The 20500-nt window shown below is 43.5% G+C and overlaps 1 protein-coding gene and 1 pseudogene across 7 annotated transcripts in view; one reads left to right on the plus strand and one right to left on the minus strand.

The window, feature by feature from the left end:
• FHIP1A (FHF complex subunit HOOK interacting protein 1A) overlaps positions 1-20500 on the minus strand; it is a 231522-nt gene that overhangs the window by 67541 nt on the left and 143481 nt on the right. For all 6 annotated transcript variants that reach the window (XM_084768557.1, XM_084768558.1, XM_084768554.1 and 3 more), the window contains 3 exons: positions 12118-12744; positions 3358-3516; positions 1465-1551 (listed from right to left, as the gene is read on the minus strand). In XM_084768557.1, the coding sequence (XP_084624683.1) occupies positions 1465-1551; positions 3358-3516; positions 12118-12744 (873 nt within the window). The remainder of the gene's footprint in view (positions 1-1464; positions 1552-3357; positions 3517-12117; positions 12745-20500) is intronic.
• Positions 4229-12033, plus strand: LOC311590203 (annotated as a pseudogene). The gene is made up of 2 exons: positions 4229-4341; positions 11039-12033. The product of its transcript is annotated as an uncharacterized misc_RNA (transcript).

Genomic DNA, 20500 nt, shown 5'->3' on the forward strand with positions numbered 1-20500 from the left:
TGTGCTAAGCTGCAGTGAGATCACAGTAAGATGCTCTGCTGTGCCAGGCCACAGTAGGATGTCTACTGAGCAAAGTTACAAGGGAGCTTGCATCATAAAGAAATGACAAATGTTTGGGAAGATAAATATGTTTAACTTGACTTCAGTGTTATATTGATATAGATACATGGGTATCAAAACACCACTTGATACCCCATTGATATGCAAAAAGAATTTCCATCAACATTCATAACACTAAAGTATATTAATTATAGTAGTGTGAAAACTGTAATAGTGATAAATAACATTATTTAGTGTCAGTAAGTCAGTGAGGGAAAGCTTGGGAGTAAATGAAGAAGGAAGCCTGTGCGAGGGCATTTGCAATTACTACAGACTTTCAGTAGTACCACTGCATCCCGCTAAAAAGGGAAGTCCTTCCCCACGCAGACTTAGAGACCGCCAAAGCCAGGCGCCCACCCATCCCTGAACAGCAGAATGCTGGCTAACAGAAGGACAGCACAGCAACACAGAAGGCACGTGCGCGTGCCCTGCATTTCCCAAGACACCTCTAATTCCACAGACTTGGCCTCTTTGTGTCTGTAAAACACTAAAGTAACTTGAGGAAATCCCATATCAGACCAACTACAGCTTGTTTCACAAAATGTGTCCACTAAGCTCGAAGGGTACTGAACAGCAAAAGAGAAACAGCTCCACTGGGACTGTGCCAGACACCCCACCAGCACATACTGTAAGCCCGCAGCATGGCTAGAGTCCGGGGTTTCTGTTCATAAAATAAGAACAAATAAAATGCACTTTAAATATACAGAAAGAAGGCCATTTCATCCAAGCAACATTGTGAATTAATTCTTGTGTTTCTCCCAATCAGGGGAGGAAAACAAAAAAAACCTCCTTAAAATTAGAATTCTAGGTCCAGGGGTGTCTCATAATAACTCACAATGGAAAAGATACCAGTTGATTTATTAAATATAAAATGAGAGTCATAAGGAATTCAGAGTGGGGCTAATGAGACAGCCAACCTTTGATGGGGCTTTAACATGGCTTCACTTTAATTTCTGCCCTCACGAAATTGTTATAATAGAAAATCGTGTTCTATTAAGGAGACGGTAAAGCTGTGGCACCTGTGCTGCCTCTGCCCTCCCCTTGCCCATGGCAGCCCACACACTCTTTGTGAAAGATGCGCCTCATAGGACAGCTTAGCTGAATGTTCATGGCAACCCACCCATGACCTGACATCAACCTCGGAAGTGGGAGACCATGCGTCACCTCTCCTATAGTTTGTCCTACTTGACATCCCACGACACTGAATGGACCCATACAACTTCCACCATGGCTGCTTTGAGACTATTAAGAGCTTTGCGCGGAACGAGAAGAAAAGTGAGGCTGTATCCACTTACACTGTGCTTACCTCCCTCGGTTTCCCTCATACTATGAGCAGATAGAAGATGGCCTTAGACAACCACTGACCTTATGGAGGGCAGGAGCCAACACTGGTACCAAAAATCCATTGTAAATGTAGCTGACGAGCTGAGTGCGGATCAAGGGGTGAGCCACCTGAGACAGAAGCAGATGACAGGGTTCACCCTCAGGGGTGCCTTAAAGCTAGACAGTTCTGCGCACGTCTTACATTCAAAGGGGAACCCTAAATTTGGGCCAGGTTTCAGTTGCTAAATAATAGCTCAGACCACACAATGATGTGACTTTTTTCAAATATCTATTACAGTGTAAGTAGCTAAAGTGATACTTCCAAATATAGAAAAAAAAGTTAATTTTAAAGTTGACTTGAAAAAGACAGACAATGAATAGACTGAATATGCATAAATATTTATAAGTTAAAATGAATACATTTTAAAGTATAATTTTTCCCCTTAACTCCCTCTAGGCTCCAAATATACCTGTGACTACCTTTTTAAAGAGTGCAACTATGGAAAGGATAATTAAATGCATTTATTTTGCTAACAGAGAACTTGGAAGATGTGTTTTCTGATATTTATATTAGGGAGGAGAGGATCTGTGGAGTGTTCTCATAAAAAGTGGGTTGTTGATCAGCAGCACAAAACACTGCTGGGGCACTTCCCAAATTTGGTTTTCAAAACACAGACAACATGGACAAACCTTTTCTAATATTTTTATCTATTTTTTTAAGTAAAATAATTTTCACTTAAATAAAATACTGTTTTAATTAAAAAACATTGTTTTTAGATGTTTGTTCTTAATTTCAAATAAGTGTGTAGTTTCTCTGTTCAGCACCATGCCCATAAGCTTTACTTCTCTTGAAAGAGAGAGATTCAATCAAACATGAAGTAAAAAGCAGTTTCTAGGGAAGTAAGGCTAGCTGCTTAAACTACTGGCAATCCTTCTCTGTATGTCTGAAGAGGAGCTAATAGTAGTTCCGTCATTTTCACTTCCATACATTTCTGCATAAAATGTTGATAGACTATAATACTAAAGGGAAATAATTTAAAAATGTAATCCATTTATCTTAAGTACAAATAAAACTTCCTTTGACTTAGCAATAAAAATGAGATGCGAACTAACACAATTTACTTTCACTTTCCTTCAGAAGCTGTTTCTTTATTTAGTAGATAAACAGGTTATAACTGACATTTTTTACCCTAAAAAAATCACCATAAAGCAAACCTGATTTCTTAATAAATCCAATATTAAGGTAATATTTATGCTACATAAAAGAAATTTTTGATGAAAACTTAGTACACCCTTAAACATATATAAAATTGGATTTTTATTGAAAACAGTACCAAGAAATCCAAAGGTAAAAAAATCTAATCAAAAAGGTAGATACACAAGAGTTCAGTGGCTGTTTTTCCCCTAAAGCGAGCCAATTTCAAAGCAAATTTAATTTGTGTAGCTAAGAAGATTGTTAACTTCTTCCAAATTCAATTGGGATAACAATATTCTTTATGTAGTTTGCACCATTAAGCAAAATAAAGTGTTTTCCTTTGTAAGCTCCCAGGAAGACCTTGAAGTAAAAGTGTTGTAATTTGGAGTACTTAAGCAGCCTAAAAATATCTATCTAATGAGCCAGCCACTGAACTTATTTTTGATGGGTAAGTGGATAATCAAAACAGAATAACACTTTTTATAGAGAAAATAAAATCTTTTCATTTGCTGCTCTCAATTGAAACTTCTCAGAAGCCTACCAAACATTGTTCGCTCGTTTGAGGCTATCCAATGGGATTCAAGGAAAGCATCATTATTCCATAGGAACGTCTTGAGATTAACACATGGTTAATATGTGAACAAATCTGAATAACGAAGGATGCTATGCAAGCTAATGCCCAGCGAGGGCTGAGCTTCGGGCAGGCTCCGGCCCATGGACGGCTTGTGCTGCCACAGTACCTGGATGACCGCGTTACAGAACTCCAGCGAGTTCATGAACTGCACGAGGGAAGGTAGCAGGAGCCAGTCGTCCTTCAGAAGGCAGTGCCACTCTTCACCCTTCTCTTCCAGTTTTGTGGGCAAGGAAGAGTAGAGGCCACTGAGTCCCGTTGCGAGTACCTGCATTCAGAAATAAAAAAGCAAAACAGTCTTGCCGGAAGCTCCTGTTTCCCACCTAACAGCTCACAAGGGTGCCCATGTTACTGGTCCAAAGACCACTGGTCCTCAGACTGATCTCTGAGCAGCAAGGAATTGATAATGGGAGAACGTAGCAACTAGCTGGGATGGGTTAAGCAGGTGGCTAGGAGAGGAAGGGCTATCCCAGCAGACAACAAGGCAGAAACCAGAGCTGCCAGCCAAGGGGTTGGTGAGCGTGACTCATGTTTTATGTCAGGCATCAGAAGGAGCTGGGAGTCCAGCAAGTGAGAAGGCAAAACACAAAGACAAATGAAATCTGAGTCCATACCCAAGAAGTTCAGAGAAGGGACAAACTCATAAGAAGCACAGTTCAGTACAACGTGGTGTGGGCTAACAGGGAAGTTGGAGGCAGCCATGGATGGAGGTGGCCCAGGAGAGGAGGCTGTATAAATAAGGCTCTGAGTAGTTTTATGAGAAAGGTTCCTCACATGTTAAGGGTCCTGATTGACACTAGCAAGTTTACATGTTAGGAAATACTTTCTTGTATATTATTTCTTTCAACCATCACAAACAGTGTAACAGGAGGAAAGGACTGGGGCGGAAGAAGGGTAGAGTTTACTGAGACACAGTAACAAAAGTTTAAACAGCCTAGTGGGAGTCCACACTAAAGTGTCAGTTGAGTCTCACACGCAAAATGGATGAGGATGATCTAACCAAGACATCTGGCTTTAAGCCAAAACCTGGCATCTACTTTTCCCCTTTGCACCCAATTCTTAAAACCATGCTGACAATATCTGGCCCTGGCAAGTGAGGTGAAGAACTTCAAACTGTCAGGTCTCCAGCTTAGTCACCATGAATACACGCTTTAAAAGAGATGTGTGGGAAAGGATCACTGTTCATGCCAAGTGCCTACAGGACAGAAGATGGTGAAAGCAGTGAATTTCACAAGGCCAGGGGCTTCCGAATTGGAAAGGGATGCTAGCTCTGCAGCATCTTGGACATCCTGACTTAGCAAATATACAGGCTGGCACAGACTGTACACGAGAAGTTAGCTACAGGGCCAGCAAGATGGCTCAGTGGTAAGGTGTCCGAATCCTGATCACCTGAAGCTTGATTCCTGGGACCCATACAGTAGAGGAAGAAAAACTGACTCCTTCACGTTGTTGCCTGACCTCTGTACCACACCACAGCATGTGCACACACATACACACGCACAGGCATACACTAAATAAGCAAATATTTTTGCTGAAGTTACTCCAATGAATGAAAACCTTCAAGAAAGTATTCTGGGTCGGGCCCAGAAGAGAAATAGTGACATACTTCATTGATCTCCCAGGCCGTCAGAAGACAAACAAGGAATCACAGTAGCATTAGAAACATTCAAGACACACACACTAGGAGATTTAGGATGCTGGTGATTAACTTCACTTAGACTCGAGGGTGGGGGTGGGGGTGAAAAACAGGAACTGGTCTCAGAAGTGCTGTCTAGGCTACCGTAGAGTAAACAGGAGTTAGCCGGAAAGTGAGTGGCGGAAGGGGAAATAGTGCAAGCAGAGGGAACCCTGTACAAGAGCTGAAAGGGGAAAGAAGAGATGGTATCCTCCAGGACTGAGAAGCCCAGTGCTGTCAGAACAGAATGAGCCGACCACATAACAAAGAGGTAAGCATGAGCCACGCCCTACAGGGTTCTAGGGCCCTACACAGAAAGCTCTTGAGACACCTGGATGGAGAGCCCTATGGACAGCTGTATAGGTCTGATGCCCGGGAGAGAGCTCTGGGCTAGAAGTGGCCATCTAGAGCCATCCATGTGGAGGTGGCACCTGAACATACAAACCAAAAAGGATGAGGAAAGGAAGACTGAAAAGTAAGACAGAGAGAAATAATGTACGGAGCCCGGTATGAGGAACACAGAGACAGGGGCCTTGGAGCCGGGAATGCTAAATTCCAGGGGAGAGTTTTTCCACAGACCTCCTGTTACTGCTCCTTCCGCCTGTCCTCCCCTTCTCGGCACCACAGTTAACTCTGGTATATGCTAGGTTACTGTCCGTCTTCCCCATCACTCCTGATTTGACTTGGTCACATCAATACACAGTGGAGATGTGAATAATTGATGAAGTCAAGTGCGTTGAGTCTCAAATGTGACCAAGAGTAACAGAATGAACTCAGTGATAAAAAAAAAAAAAAAGTACAGAGGTCTTAGCATGAAGAAACCAGAGGAAGTCATAGGAAAAAACTGACAAGAGCTGGGAAGACACAGGAGCCTGCGTTGTACAATAAAGGACAGTGAAACAGATGAACCACACCAACACTAGGGACAAAGAGAGATAGATGATTGATAGATAGATAGATGATAGATAGATGATAGAGGATAGATAGATAATAGATGATAGATTGATAAATGATAGATAGATACATAGATAGATGGATAGATAGATAGATAGATAGATAGATAGATAGATAGATAGATCTTTGTTATACTTCTTAGTAACTTCCATTCATCCATATATTAACTTACTCACTAAAAACAAAACAAAACAAAACAAAAACCCTGACTGCTTAATTTCAGGTCAGGTGCTAAGTATGAGAAACAAAACAATAAGCAAGATTAATCCTTTATCTCTTTAAAAATCAGGGCATCTATGGTCCCCAAGGAAAATGTCCTCTATTTAAAGTCCTTAATTCCCTGTCAACATATCTATAAAAATCACTTTAATACTGGTTTTGAATGTGACCCAAATGAGTTGTCTGTTATAAATTAGAAACCCCTGGCAAAAGCATATGGAGCCAAAAGTCCTCCTAGAAGAGAAGTGTAATCTTGATGCTACATTTTAAAAATCAATTACATTTGCTAACTCATGCTAAATTAACCACAGAACAAAGCCTTTAATTCTGTGTTCTCCTGGTTCCTTAACCACTCTGAGGCTCTGAAGATGAATTCATAAAGACAAGCTTAATTTGTCTGACTAAAAAGCTGGGAATAACTATTCAGTATATCAATATAATTACAGCAACATTAATTTTCAAATTACATACATCAGTGACAGTAATTAAAAATAACACATACCTAATATTCACTTTTTAAGTGAGTATTCTAAAAGGGCATGGCTAGAATGTGAACAGAAGGTAACATGCCCAGACAGAAGACATGCCCCATGCAGAAGTAACAGCTGGTAGGGCAGGGTGTGCCACCGTGATCCTGCCACTCTGAGATAAGGCTAGGCAATAAATAGCCCAGTACTTCCCTCAGAGTGACAAGAAGAATATGAGAAAAATGTTCTGCAAAATAAAAAGCTTTACACATCCCTAGAGACAGGAATTTTGAGTCTTCCCAGCTGTTGACAACTGTATTCCCTTCCAAGGTTCTGAGATCAGATTCATTTACTCAGATTACACACAGTTCCAGAGCATGGGATGTGGGCCATGCACAGGCAACGTTGGTGCTTACAGAGGGAACAGGCCAAGCCAGGAGAGATGGAAAGGCCAGCCTCCAAGCTAGTGATCATAAGAATAAGAAGGCCACCGCTGCCCTCAAGAATACAGACAGTGCCAAGGGAGCAGACAAGGACCAGGGGAGGCAAATGGAGACATGGAAGTGGTCGTTGGTTGTTTGGTTGGTTGTTTGGTTGTTTGTTTGGTTGGCTTGGTTTGGTTTGATTTGGTTTATAGGTCACAGAATGAACATCAACAATGATTTACTTTTAAATTTCACTGTGTAACTTGAATACTAAATTATAAAAAAGGGCACATGTATCTGCATTCAACAGCTAATTAAAAGTAAAATGCCCATCTACTCCTTTAGCCTTTTATTGATTCAAACCACAAAACTGTAAAACATTATGTTTATTCTCAATACATTAAATATTAACCAAGTACTTTTCACTTATCGTCTCCCAAAAGTATCCTTAAATGAGATCATCACAGGCTGGGGAGATGACTCAGCAGGTAGAGTTCTTGCTGCACAGGCAGGAGACCAGAATCCTGATCCCAGCTCCCACATAAAAGCCAAGGGGTGTGGCAGCTGTGATCCCAGAGCTCAGAGTGGAGACATGGGTCCCCAGACAAGCTAGGCAGCTGGACTAGCCAAAGTGGTGCTACATAGCTTCAAGTAAAAGAGTGTCTAAGTGGATACCGTAGAATGATCAGGGAAGAAATCTGACATCAGCCTTAGGTGCACCTGTGTGTGCATGTGTGTGTGTGTGTGTGTGGTGTGTGTGTGTATGTATGTATGTACGTATGTATATATGTACCTTCACACATGGAAACACATACATATACATATGCACACACATACAGGCACCCAAGTGTATGTGTGTGTATGTATGTATGTACATATGTATGTATGTATGCATGTATGCACCTGTACACATGGAAACACATACATACACATATGCACCAAAAAAAAAAAAGAAAAGAAAAAAGAAAGGAAGGAAGAGAAGGAGGGGGGAGGAAAGGAGGGAAGGAGGGGGGAGAGAGGGAGGGAGAGAGGCACAGTTCACCATTAAGGGCCATCGGGATAAGAACAGTGAAAAGCAATTAACTCCTCAACAGCCTGGTGTGGTAATGCTACAACAAGCAGTTTTAGTATCAGACAAATGTGGTTTCGGGCCAGATTCTGATTAAACTCTCTAAACTTAAATGAGATGAGCTATTATAAAGATTAAAGAAAATAAGACTTGCAAGACTGGTGCAATGGTTTACACGTGGTAGTGGAGAATGGACAAGCCATGTATATAGCACTGAGCAATTAAGGCAACCTTTAAACATCCCATGGTGGCAGAAAGCAAGATTTTCAGCAGATGGCTTTGGTTGGAAGCTAGCAGCAAAACACCTGGTAGAGACCATTTGCTATAACTTGCCAAAATAAGAGCCTCAAAAAAACGTTGGCTACGGGGATAAATAACTTCCTACCTGGGCTCTGTACCTAAAGGTCACCTGCTCTGATCTGCCTTGCTTGATTTATACAAACGAGACTTTGCCAACACGTGAAAAAACAGTGTAAGTGTAACCATCATCAGAAGGCAAAAAGAAAGGCAGGATCATGCAGTGCCCAACCATTTGTCGGTACCAGACTGCTGTATTCTCCTCCTTGAGAACCAGGAGAAGAGAGTGCAGAAGCAGCCAGCTTTCTATCAACTCTGAAGACTAAGGTTTCCAAAAGAGGTCCATCAGGCTAAGAGAATCATCCCTCTTCCAACAGCCTGATGCTCACACACACTGACAATCATACTAATTAGAGAAAGCTTTTTCTCAACTGTGGCCCTTAGCTGGTTGGTTAATAGGATATGCTTTTGTCTGCAACATAAAGGGGCCCTTTTTTATTTTAATTATGTTGTCAGATGTAATTACGGAAAGCCGAGTATACATGAGATTATGGTATCTATCCTGAGGGGCAATCTAACACAAGAAACTTGCCTTCCACTCTAGCAAATGAGGTCAGCTGGCGAGGCTGTTTTCCCTCCAATTTTAATGAACTGTACAATGTTTTAAAATGCATTTTAATAAAAGCAACAATTAGTGAAATCAGCTTAAACACAGTTGAAGGAAATTTAAACACCAAGACCGCACCACATTCTTCTCCCAATACATTTCAAGTTAGGAAATACTACAGACAAGCAGAAAATAACAGAATTGGAAACCATCAGCAATACTTATCAGACTTTATACATTTGGTATAGTCTCTCCAGAGTATTCTACATGGTTTTCAAAAACTGACGCAGCATCAGCTGGGATGTGAGGCTGAGTGGTGGAGTGAGTGCGTGAGGATCTGAGTTCAGTCAGTCCGCAGTGCCAACAAAACATACAAATTCCGTTCCACTCCCATGACCACCCTCTTCCTCTCTTCACTCTCAAGTCTGACAGCAGACTTGAAGTTAATACGTATTACTCTTGTTCTTGGGGTTTGTTTGTTTGTTTGTTTACTTTAACCTTTTTTTTTTGCATTAACTATATATGTGTATCTAAAAAATGGTAGGCACCACACTAAAGCTTTATATAAATTTTATGTAAATACTAACATGGTAGATAGCACATTGCTACTTATTCATTATGCAACCTGATTTTAGATTTGTTGGTCTTCATGCACACAGGTGTAGATACACGCTAATACACAGTACCATCGTCTAATTATCTTTGGTTTCATATATTTCAACTTTTATTTTCTTTAAATAACTGTTCAGCTGAATGACTATCTTTGTGCCAATGTTTATAATAAAGCTTCAGGGCCAGAAAGTATGCAAATATTTGATGTTAGTAACCATTGATACACATACACACACACACACACACACACACACACACACACACACACACACACGTTGCTTTCCTCAGATAGTATGTCTGCTTATATTCTCAGAAGTTCTTGTCTCTTCCACATCTTGAAACACGTGGGCACATTCTAGTCACCCGAACTCTAAGCTGTACATTCTGTGGCCTTGCCTAGACATACAGTGGCATGTATGCACATTTAACAGCACCACAGAGAGTATTTCCACTACCCTAAAAACCAAGCTCTCCGTGTTTTGCCTGGCTACTTTAGAAGATGCTGATCTTCTTTCTGTAGAATAGACTTTTCCTTCCTGTCATGTCATCTAGGGGAATCAGAAGGCATGCAGCCTTTTCAGATTGTCTGCTTTCAACTTGGTAGTGTGTGGTTAAGGCTCCTGTGGTCTTTTCATGACTTGAGAACTCATTTATTTTAGTTGACTAGTATTTTCAATATAATGGATAGATCCATTTTTATTCACCTCCTAAAGGACGTCTTGGTTGCTTCTACAGTTAAAATAATATGAAGAAGCTAGAAACATCCATGTTCAGGTTTTTGTGTGGATATAAGTATTCATTGCTTTGCATAATACCAAAGAAAGCAAGTGATGGGCCATTTGGTAAGAACTTTTTTTTTTTTCAAGATAGGGTTTCTCTATGTAGCCCTGGCTGTCCAGGACTCACTTCGTAGACCAGGCTGGCCTCGAACTCACAGTGATACGCCTGCCCCTGCCTCCCAAGTGCTGGGATTAAAGGTGTGCACCACCACTGGCCAGCCCTGGTAAGAGCATGTTTTACATGAAATTGTGGGGCTAGAAAGATGGCTTGGTGGTTACAAACATTGAATGCTCTTCCAGAGGACCTGGGTTCGATTCCCAGAACCCACAGGGTGATTCACAACCCTCTGGAACTGAAATGCCCTCTTTCTACCTCCACAGGCATTACATACATGCATGCAAGATACCCATACACATAAAAATGAATAAATAAACCACTTTTTAGAAAAAGGAAACTACCAAACTGTCTTCCAAAGTGGCTGCACCAATTTGCATTCCCAGCAGTAATTAAGATGAATTTCTATTTCCACATCCTTGCCCATACTAGATATTGTTAGTATAGTCTGTGAACATTGACTGCTGGGGGCCCCCTCCTTCCTAATCTCATACTCCATGAAAACAGACACACCCACACACACCCATGTTTCTAAATGTCCTCTAGGGAGTGGTCTTCTCCTGATCTAAAGTCACCCATGTGGTGTCAATCACCACCAGCAGCAGCAGCAACAGCAGCAGCAGCACCACCACCACCAGCAGCAGCAGCAAGCAGCAGCAGCAGCAGCACCACCACCACCACCAGCAGCAGCAGCAGCACCACCACCACCACCAGCAGCACCAACAGCACCACCACCACCACCAGCAGCAGCAGCAGCAGCAGCAAGCAGCAGCAGCAGCAGCACCACCACCACCACCAGCAGCAGCAGCAGCAGCACCAGCAGCACCAGCAGCACCAGCAGCAGCAGCACCACCAGCAGCAGCAGCAGCACCAGCAGCAGCACCAGCACCAGCAGCACCACCAGCAGCAGCACCAGCAAACCTTATCTCCCCATAACAACTTATTCGCCTTCTCCAACAACTCATCAGGAACCTCCAAACTACGCCACATATTTAAGGCTACATTAGAAAGACTAATAAAAACAATAGGCAATAGAAGTGCTCACCAAGCTTAAGAAGTATTGATAGCTGTTGCCTAACCAGTGTAACAGCCAAACCACTCAGAGACCTATGAACCCCTGAAAAGCCCGTCTTGCTTCCATCTTTTCCTGGTGATGACTGGGCCTTGGTTTCTCTAATGCATACCACATTGCTTCTGCACCACCGACTAAAAAGTATACAAAGTAGAGAACTTTGCAAATATGTATCCGTTTAAAAAAATAAATAAAATCAGTGTGTCCAACCTACAACTAACAGTCACTATCTTGCTGAGAAACAAGTTAGCTTGTTAACTCATGCCTTGGTTCAGTGGGGCAAAGTCAACCTGGAAGGCTGTGAATTTTAAACAAGCAAGTTTCGCTAGCCTCTCTGCATAACACAAAAACGAGCTGAGAAGTGGTAGGGAGCTGGAGCTGTATGTTGGGCTGCCACCATTCAGCCAAGTTTTAGCACTGAAACTTGGATAGCTCTGAGGCCTCCAAGCAAGGTCCTCTGAGCATCCTGCCGTGGAAGGTCCAACTTAAAACAAAAGGAGCAGAAGCACTTACTATTGGCACAGGAGAGGGGAGGGGTGGTGGGGTGGTAGGAAAGCACACCCAGGGGAGAGACTTACTGGACAGAAGTAGGTATTCTCCACAATGTGGTTGGCCACCATGCTGTTCTCCGCAGAGAGAGACATGATGAACAGCAAAGCATCCCGAGCTTGCTGGCCTACTGTGCCCTCACGATGAATAAAGGGTATCAGAAGAGAGAAGATGAGGAAGTTGGTGGCCCCTTGGTCCTCACTTGTGTGGAAGAAGAGTTCCAGGATGGATGGGTCTTTGGCAAGGATGGAGCAGAGCTGGTTGAGCAGAACAACTAGCTTCGCCTCCACAGCTGGGGTGGCTGTCCCCGAACAGGAGCTCAGCAGCATCATCAGGGGCTTCAGGATGGGCTTATGGTGCAGCAGAGGCTGGTATGACTGGGTGACCAACATCTCGTACATCTTTAGCTGCTCCATTTTGGTTTCATCAGTGAATTCTCGTCTCAAGCTCCAAAGGAAGAGCTTCTCCATGATGTTCTCACAGACCACAAATTCCAGGATTGGCCCCATGGCGGCATCCTTGGCTTGCTCTTCGATTAGCAGGAAGAGCATGTGTTCCACGTAGTTCTGCACGGCACTGGCCTCGTCAGGGGGGATGGACCCATATTTTGCCTGGGTATTCTTCAAGGGGTCATGTTTCTCTAAGATTTTCACAACCTGCAACATAGCAAGCACCTGTCATCCATTGATATTTACCATAACCCCCAAACACACCACCATTAGTTTTACCAAACTGGCACAAAAACACAGGTGCTACTAGATACAAAATATCTATATTTACCAAATATGCCAATAGTGTAAAGGTTTAGAAAAGAAAAATGCAAAAGTAATCATTTCATTAATATACAAAGAGATAACAAGTTACCTTCCCCCTAACCTATCTATAACACAACATGGCCCTTTAAGTGTCAACTGCACTAAACAATTAAAAGGAACCATGGCTACGCACATTGCCCCGTAAATGCAGTTGTTCTGAAGACTTCCTCAGGAAAGCAACATAACTCCTTACATGCTTTCCACAAACACCACGCCTCGCTTCTCCACTTGGAGGGGCATCCTCTCCAACCACACACAACACAGCAAGAGAAACAATAAAAGGAAAGTGAGCAGCTGCAGGGCCAGCACAGGTAGGATGGAGTCTACCGGAAAGCAGAGACACAAGGCCTAAGCTCTGAAGCGTTTGGGCATCTCATTCCTTAAGCCAACATAAGTAAACAAACAGAAACCCCTCGGAAAGAATCATTTACAAAATAAACTCCTTAAGTTTGGAGTGATACAAAGGCTTTGGACACAGTAGCTAATGAAAGAAAACCAGACAGCACCTAACACCGGGCTGAGGTAAATACACTTTTTTTTTCAGTATCGCTATGCGTCCTGCCACATCCTTGGCCTCCCTTCCTCCCACTGCTGGACTCTGAAGCTCTGACTGCCGTCTGCCCACTGATAGTTCTACTTGGGTGCCTGGAAATTTAAACAATTTTTACATCTTAAATTTCATTTACCTTGGTGACATAGGATATCCATGATAATCCCATTCAATTTACTTCCTTTAAAATACTCCACTTGGTACTTTTTTAAAAAGCCACCTGACATTTTACTAGTGGCTCTGACTTTGCTTCTCCTTGCCCTTCATAATGGCATCTAGTGCCATGCTTGCCTTCGGCGGTTCCATCCTAGCCCAGCTCTATGATGTGTTGTTACATGTTCTGAATTTAGGTGACAGTTTCTTTGAGTCATTGGGGGAAGCTGGCGCATAGACAACGCCATGTCAGCATGCCTGGGCAATCAGGGAGAGTTTTTCTCAGGGAAAGGTCTGCATTGCTCCCCCGTCGGAGCAAGGGAAAGGATCTTTAGAGACCAGGTGGACATATCCTGACAGAGGGAATGCATTTCCATACTGCCTGTGACCTCTGCTAATTTCTGTCACTGTGTCCCAAAGGGGGGAAAAAAGTGTCCCAGCATTTTTGAGTTGACATTTTCACGAGGAAGGGCATATCTTGAGCAGCTACCCAACTGCTATATGGCCCACTGACCGGTGGCCTCAAGGCAGCCACTAGGCACCCTCTTTGCCATGGACTCCCAGAGAGCACTTGCTACCCTACATCTTCCTGGGTACTGCAGAACCCTCTGCAAGCCTACTGAGCACCCTGCGGCTGTAGGTTTTTGAAAACCTCCACAGGGAGAATCACAGCAACACGCTGGTCCTAAAGGGGTTTTTCTTCAACATCACCTGCCACCCATCCCCTCAGCCCCTAAAGTCCCTAGCTTGAAGGTTCTACATTCTGAAGGACAAATCAGCTAGTGCTTTGTCTGTGTTATGATTCTGAAGTCCAAATGTTGACTACGCTTGTGAGAGCTTGGGGGAGCATTTACAGCTAGGCCTCCAGGCAAAGTGCACTTGCACTTCTCACGATGCCACTTCAGTCTTTCTGAAAAGTAATCTGGCAATGTGCAGCAACAGTTGTGAAACCGTTCTTGCCCCGTGACTTGTTAATCCGACTTGAGGGAAGACGCCTAGCATGTGTGTGTCAGTCCTCTTTTCCAATAATGACAGACAAAAAAAAAAAATAGTATTGACCCAGATGGTCAAGAATAAGAGAATTATATCCAAAATATATCACCACACAATATAACTACTGCTATGTAAGTTAATCATACTATTGCACATAAATTATATGTAATATACATGGAATAATTTGCTAAAGAGCAAACATAGGGGCCGGAGAGATGGCTCAGCAGTGAAGAGCACTGGCTGTTCTTGCAAAGGATCTAGACTCAGTTTCCCAAACCGACATAGTAGCTCACAGTCCTCTGTAACTCCAGTTCCAGGAGATCCAGAACCTTCTTCTGGCCTGTGCAGGTACACGGCAAACATACAATGCACATCCATCCATGCAGGCTAGCACACGTATGCACTAAATAAATGTTTAAAAAACGTAAGGAAAGCAAACAAAGCTGGGCATAATAGTACATGCCCGCAACGCCGACACCTGGAGAGAGGACCCCATGTTCAGGGCGGCATGGATTATGTAGTGAGACCAACAAATCAGAGAGGGAAGGAAGGGAGAAGAGAGAACAAAGACCAACGAGATTTTAAGGCCAATTCGTTCTTTCCTGTAAGTTGCTGTGAGTTCATAACATAAATTAAAAAATTAAAATAAAAGAGGTTGTTTTGGAGTAGTAATATCTAAAAGGCGGAGGAAAACACTGAGATGAAACAATTATTGAAAATCCAATTCTCTGGAATGCCTAATCAATATAAACTTATAAATAGGGATATACACTTATGCCACACATATTTAAGCAAATTTTTTTGTGTATCTGACATGTGTGTGTGTGTGTAATAGACAGCAAATGTCATACAACCACAAACCACTTTCTTCTCACTAACCAGCCTGTGCTGGTGTATGTTATTGCTTCCAACTCAAGAGTTCTACCACTGAGCTACACTGCCAGTACCATTAGGAGACATCTTTAAGAGATAACTGAGCTGCGAACCTTTCATCCCAGCACTTTGGAGGCAAAGGCAGGCAGATCTCAGTGAGTTCAAGGCTGGCGTGGTCTAGACCGTGAGCTCCCGAACTAGCAAGGGCTACATAAGTGAGACCCTGTTTCTGTAAGGGAAGGAAAGAGGGCACAAAGGAGGAAAGAAGCAGACAGAGAACTCTATAACAGAACGGAAACTGTGCAGTCTCTTTTCATTTCTTAAATTTAGTTTTCAAACTATGTGTCTCTGTGTGGGTGTGTGGGTGTGTGGGTGTGTGGGTGTGTGGATGTGTGGGTGTGTGGGTGTGTCTCTGTGTGGGTGTGTGGGTATGTGAATGTTCCAGCAGGTGCAGGTGCCTCTGGAGGTCAGATCCCCTAGAGCCGAAGCTACAGGCACCTGTGCACTGCAGGACCTGAACTCCGATCCTGTGCAAGAGCAGCATGCTCCTTCAAACACTGGGCCCACTCTGGCCCTGTTAGCAGTTTCTAAACTAAAGTAAGCTGGCTTTCCTTAGGGCAGCTGCTCTCTACAACCTCTGGGGTAAGTAAGCAGAGAAATCTGAGAGCAGAGTTTAAATAATCCACAGAGGCTAAAGGATTGCTGACTTGGAAGGAAGCAGACGCCTCTGATGCCCTTTACTCACTCCTACCCCACCCCTTCCCAGTTTTATTCCCTGGCCGATGGGTGTGTTATAACCAAGGCTGTCACTGAGCACCCAAGTTTAGCAAGCGCTGGCTGCTTTTGTGCCCATGTTGTTACAAATCCTGAGCCTCGCTTCTCAGCAGGACTTTCCCAGGCTCCCTCTCCCTCTGTCCCTGCCAGCAGACATACTGTGACCTGTTTTGTGAGTGGGCTCTGAGGCCACACCTTGGGACTGGCTCCTACCCTAGGGCTCTAAGCTTCCTGGCTAGGGCTCAGTCTGTGCTGAGATGCCAAAGAGCTTCTATCCCAATGGTCCATGGTCCTCTCAGCAGCTGCAGAGGAACTTCTGATGTCACTTGGACTTGCCCTCTCTTTTCCTTTTGTTCCCTATCTTTACAATCACTGCCATCACATGCCATCACTGCCATGCTCTTGTTTCTGTTTCCTCTGCCTGCTGCCTAATTTTACCTGCTAAACTGACTCTGGCCTTCTAGACTGATGGGTAGTGAGATCCACCTCGTACGGTGCCTTCCACAGGCTTGGCCCTTGCTGTGACTGCCTGCTACATCATACTCAAGCAAGCCTCTTCTCAGTCGTGTACTGTCAGCTGTGCAGATTCTGCTCAGAACAGAGGGAATAAAAAACTCAGCTAAAAAGGCTGGAGGAGTCACAGCAGGAGAGAGAGTAAAAGCAAACAACACAGAGTTTGTAAACATTTCCTTTACAAAAGAAGTTCACTTTGCTAAACCGAAAATAATATTTAATAAACTAACCAGCACTTGATAAAAGCCCACACTTGTGAAGCCAGCCAGGTCAGTTAAAAATAATAGATGTAATGATCAAAACCAAACACCTTCTTCATCTCTAGAGGGTGTGTGTGTGGAGGGGGGGGCACAGTGATAAGCCTGGATCCTATCTAACTCTCCGTTTAAATTAACATAATTTAAAAGCAAACACAAAATGAACAGTGTGAACAATGGTTTTCAAATTACCATCAGATCAAAACAGCTTAATTTAACCTAATTTCAAAGCCATTTGACCTTTTGCTATGAGTGCCAGTTAAGGATAAAATCTTAAAATAGCCTATTTCTTTCATAAGGAACATCAGACATCCCTACCCTTAGTCCCTAATATGGCCCCATCAGCCAGTGTTAATGGGCCTGGATATTAAAGGGCAATAAATTCTAAATAGGAAACAAAGAAAAGGTTCACATTAATCACATAATTTTACCTCAAGCTAGCAACTGATTGTCCTTTGTGATAAATACAAGCGTTTCTCTGCCAGGGACCTGCTTCCATCCAGCTATACTCTTGGTCTAAGCCTTCCACACACAGGCGATTATGGTGCTTCAACTGCAGCTTGCTTATTTTGAGAGAGCCACACGAAGAAAATTTGCAGCTCCAAACCCTTTGGAACGCTAATTTAAAGTGGCAATTGTGGAAAAACTCAAGCTACCAAGCAACATTTTCCACTGCACAGAAGGGGAAGATTTAACTGTCATGGGCCAAATTACACTTTATGTACCAAACAACTGTGTCCTGCTCATTACTCAATGGCTGAGTCTTTCGACTCGGGCCATTCTTTGAGTACCTGTGTCTACAGGGTCTTACCAGGGCCATAAGCCAGCTGCCTGCCTCTCTCACTTCCTTCCTTCTTTTCCCTCCTCCCTCCTTCCTTCCCTGCCTCCCTCCCTCCCTTCCTTCTTTCCTTTCCTTTCATCCATCCTTCCTCCCTCCATCACCCACCCCCTTTCTTGTCTGCCTACCTGCCTGCCTTCCCTTGCTTCCAGGACTGGAGACTGAAGCCAGGGCCTTGCCTTGCACTGCCAACTGCCATAGCACTAACACTACAACCTCGATCTACTGTTTGTTTTGTTGTTGCTTCTGTTTGTTGTAGCTTTTGAGACAGAATCTGAGTCACCTGGGATGGTGTTATGCAATCTTAGCTGATCTTGAATTCACAGTTTCCTTAAGTCGATGGAAGCGCAAGCATGTGCCACCATGCCTGGCCTTATTACTCCTACTATTAAAATGATAAAACCCTTGTAAAATGTGCTTACTTACTACGCTTGCACAACAGCACCTCTAATCAGAAGCCGCACAGACTTGTCCGAATCTGGGATTCTAAGATGTGATAAAGGCAGGGTGTGGTGGTACACATCTCTAATCCCAAGGCTTAGGAGGGAGAGGCAGGAGGACCAAGCGCTCAAAGCCAGTGTGAGTTACATGAGACTTTGTTCAAAACCAAAAAGGGGGCTGAAGACACAGGTTGCCGGGGAAACTATTACTGTTGTGTTGCTAAGCGGAAATAAGATGCCTGCCAGTGCTTTCTAATCATTTGCTTATGCCACTCTGTCAGTTTTATTCAAAGAAGTTTCTTTTTGTGGGGGTCAATAGGAGTGGGAGGTGAATATGATAAAAATACATGATATAACATTATGAGATACCATAATGAAACCCATTATTAGGTGTAATTAATACACACTGTCTTAGTTGGGGTTTCTGTTGCTGTGATAAAACACCATGACTATGAGCAATTTGGTGGTGGGGTGGGGGTGGGAGGGGGTGGAAGTGGGGGGGTGGGGGTGGGGGTGGGGGGGAGTGGGGGGGGCAGAGGTTTGTTTCATCTTACAATTGGTAGTACAGAATCCAAAGTCAGGGAAAGACCCGAAGACAGGAATTTGGAGGCAGGAACTGAAGCTGAGGCCATGGAGGGACACTGCTTACTGACTTGCTCCTAATAGTTTGCTCAGCCTGCTTGCTTACAGCACGCAGGGCCACCTGCCCAGAGGTGGCACCACCTACCACGGGCTAAGTCTTCCGACATTAGTCACCAATTAAGAAAGGGCACTACAGAATTGACCACCAAAAAAAAATATATATATATAAATAAATGAAAGGTCTATGGAGGCATTTTCCCCTTGTGAGCCCCTCTTCCCCATAACTCTAGCTTGTGTCAAGTTCACAATAACCTAGACAGGATACCTGCTAATAAAAGCCCTTTGGAAAGATAGATAAGGAAGAAAGAGCCAAGTAAAACCACCACTAAACTGTGCATCAGCTTCAGCCCCAGCCCAATGGGGCTGGTGAGTAGGCAGCAGGACAGCTGCTGACACTGCAGCAGGCCCAGCCTCTCCGGGTCTCCTAGAAGCACCAGCTGACAGGCCTTCTCTTAAGATGCATGGCTTTTGTCTACTTTTCTTTCAGCTGTCAAGTTTAGAGCCACTCGTAAAGCTGGAAAAAGATATAACCATTTACTATGCTACCAAACTCCAATTTTCTAAGATATCCAGAAAATGAATCAGGGATTTCTAAACCTTCTAAACTTTCTGTCCCCACCCCCCACCCCCACCCCCAGGGCTTTCTGTGTTCGCTGTCATTTAGTCTGTGACAAGGCGCATACCAAAAGCAAAGCTAAACAGAGCAAGGAAGTAAGACACAAACCCGCATGTCAAATCCAGGCATGTTCTATGTTTCTTTAACAGGTTTAGGGTCCTCGGAGCTCTACACTACATACTAGACGTAAAACCCGCCTCTAGTTTTCCCTGCCATGGAAGGTGTGTGATAGAAGCAGTGTGCATGCCTTTTCTTCTCGCCGCCAGCTCCTCTGCGATGATAAAGGAAACTCGCTGTGCTTTCTTCCTCAAGCATCTTCACGGTAATGCGGTGCTGACGTTCTCTTTCTCACTTGCTTACTCTTTGTACAGGGCCTCACTTTTAGTCCTTAAACTCATGATTCTCCTGCCTCAGCCACTCAGGGGCTAGCATTACAGAAATGGACCACCATACTTAGCTTTCTCCAATGTTTGTTTGTTTTGGTTTTGGTTTTTAGTTGATGGAGACAGGGTTTCTCTGTGTAGCCTTGGCTGTCCTGGACTCACTTTGTAGACCAGCCTGGCTTGGAACGCACAGCGATCCGCCTGCCTCTGCCTCCCGAGTGCTTCTCCAGTTTTTAAAAACTCATTTCCTCTGTGTACAAAACATGGAGCAAGGTCCATATAGTTACAAAGTATAAGTATACTAGAAAACAAAAAAACTTTAAAAATATTTTTGAAATATAAAAGTTTGGGTAAAAAGGAGACCTAGACTATCTGTTAGATGGGTAGAAGTGCATTTTTCTATTGTTGTTGGGATCTTTCTTTTTTGTCTTGTTTTGTTTAGTTTTTTGAGACAGGATCTTGCTATGTAGACCAAGTTAGCCCAGAACTCACTAAATAGCCTAGTCTGACTCTGAACTCTTGCGCTTCCTGTTTCTGCAACGAAAAGCGCTAGTAATAAAGACAT

Source organism: Acomys minous (genome assembly GCF_964271855.1).
Source record: "Acomys minous genome assembly, chromosome: 19".
NCBI classification, from domain to species: Eukaryota; Metazoa; Chordata; class Mammalia; order Rodentia; family Muridae; genus Acomys; species Acomys minous.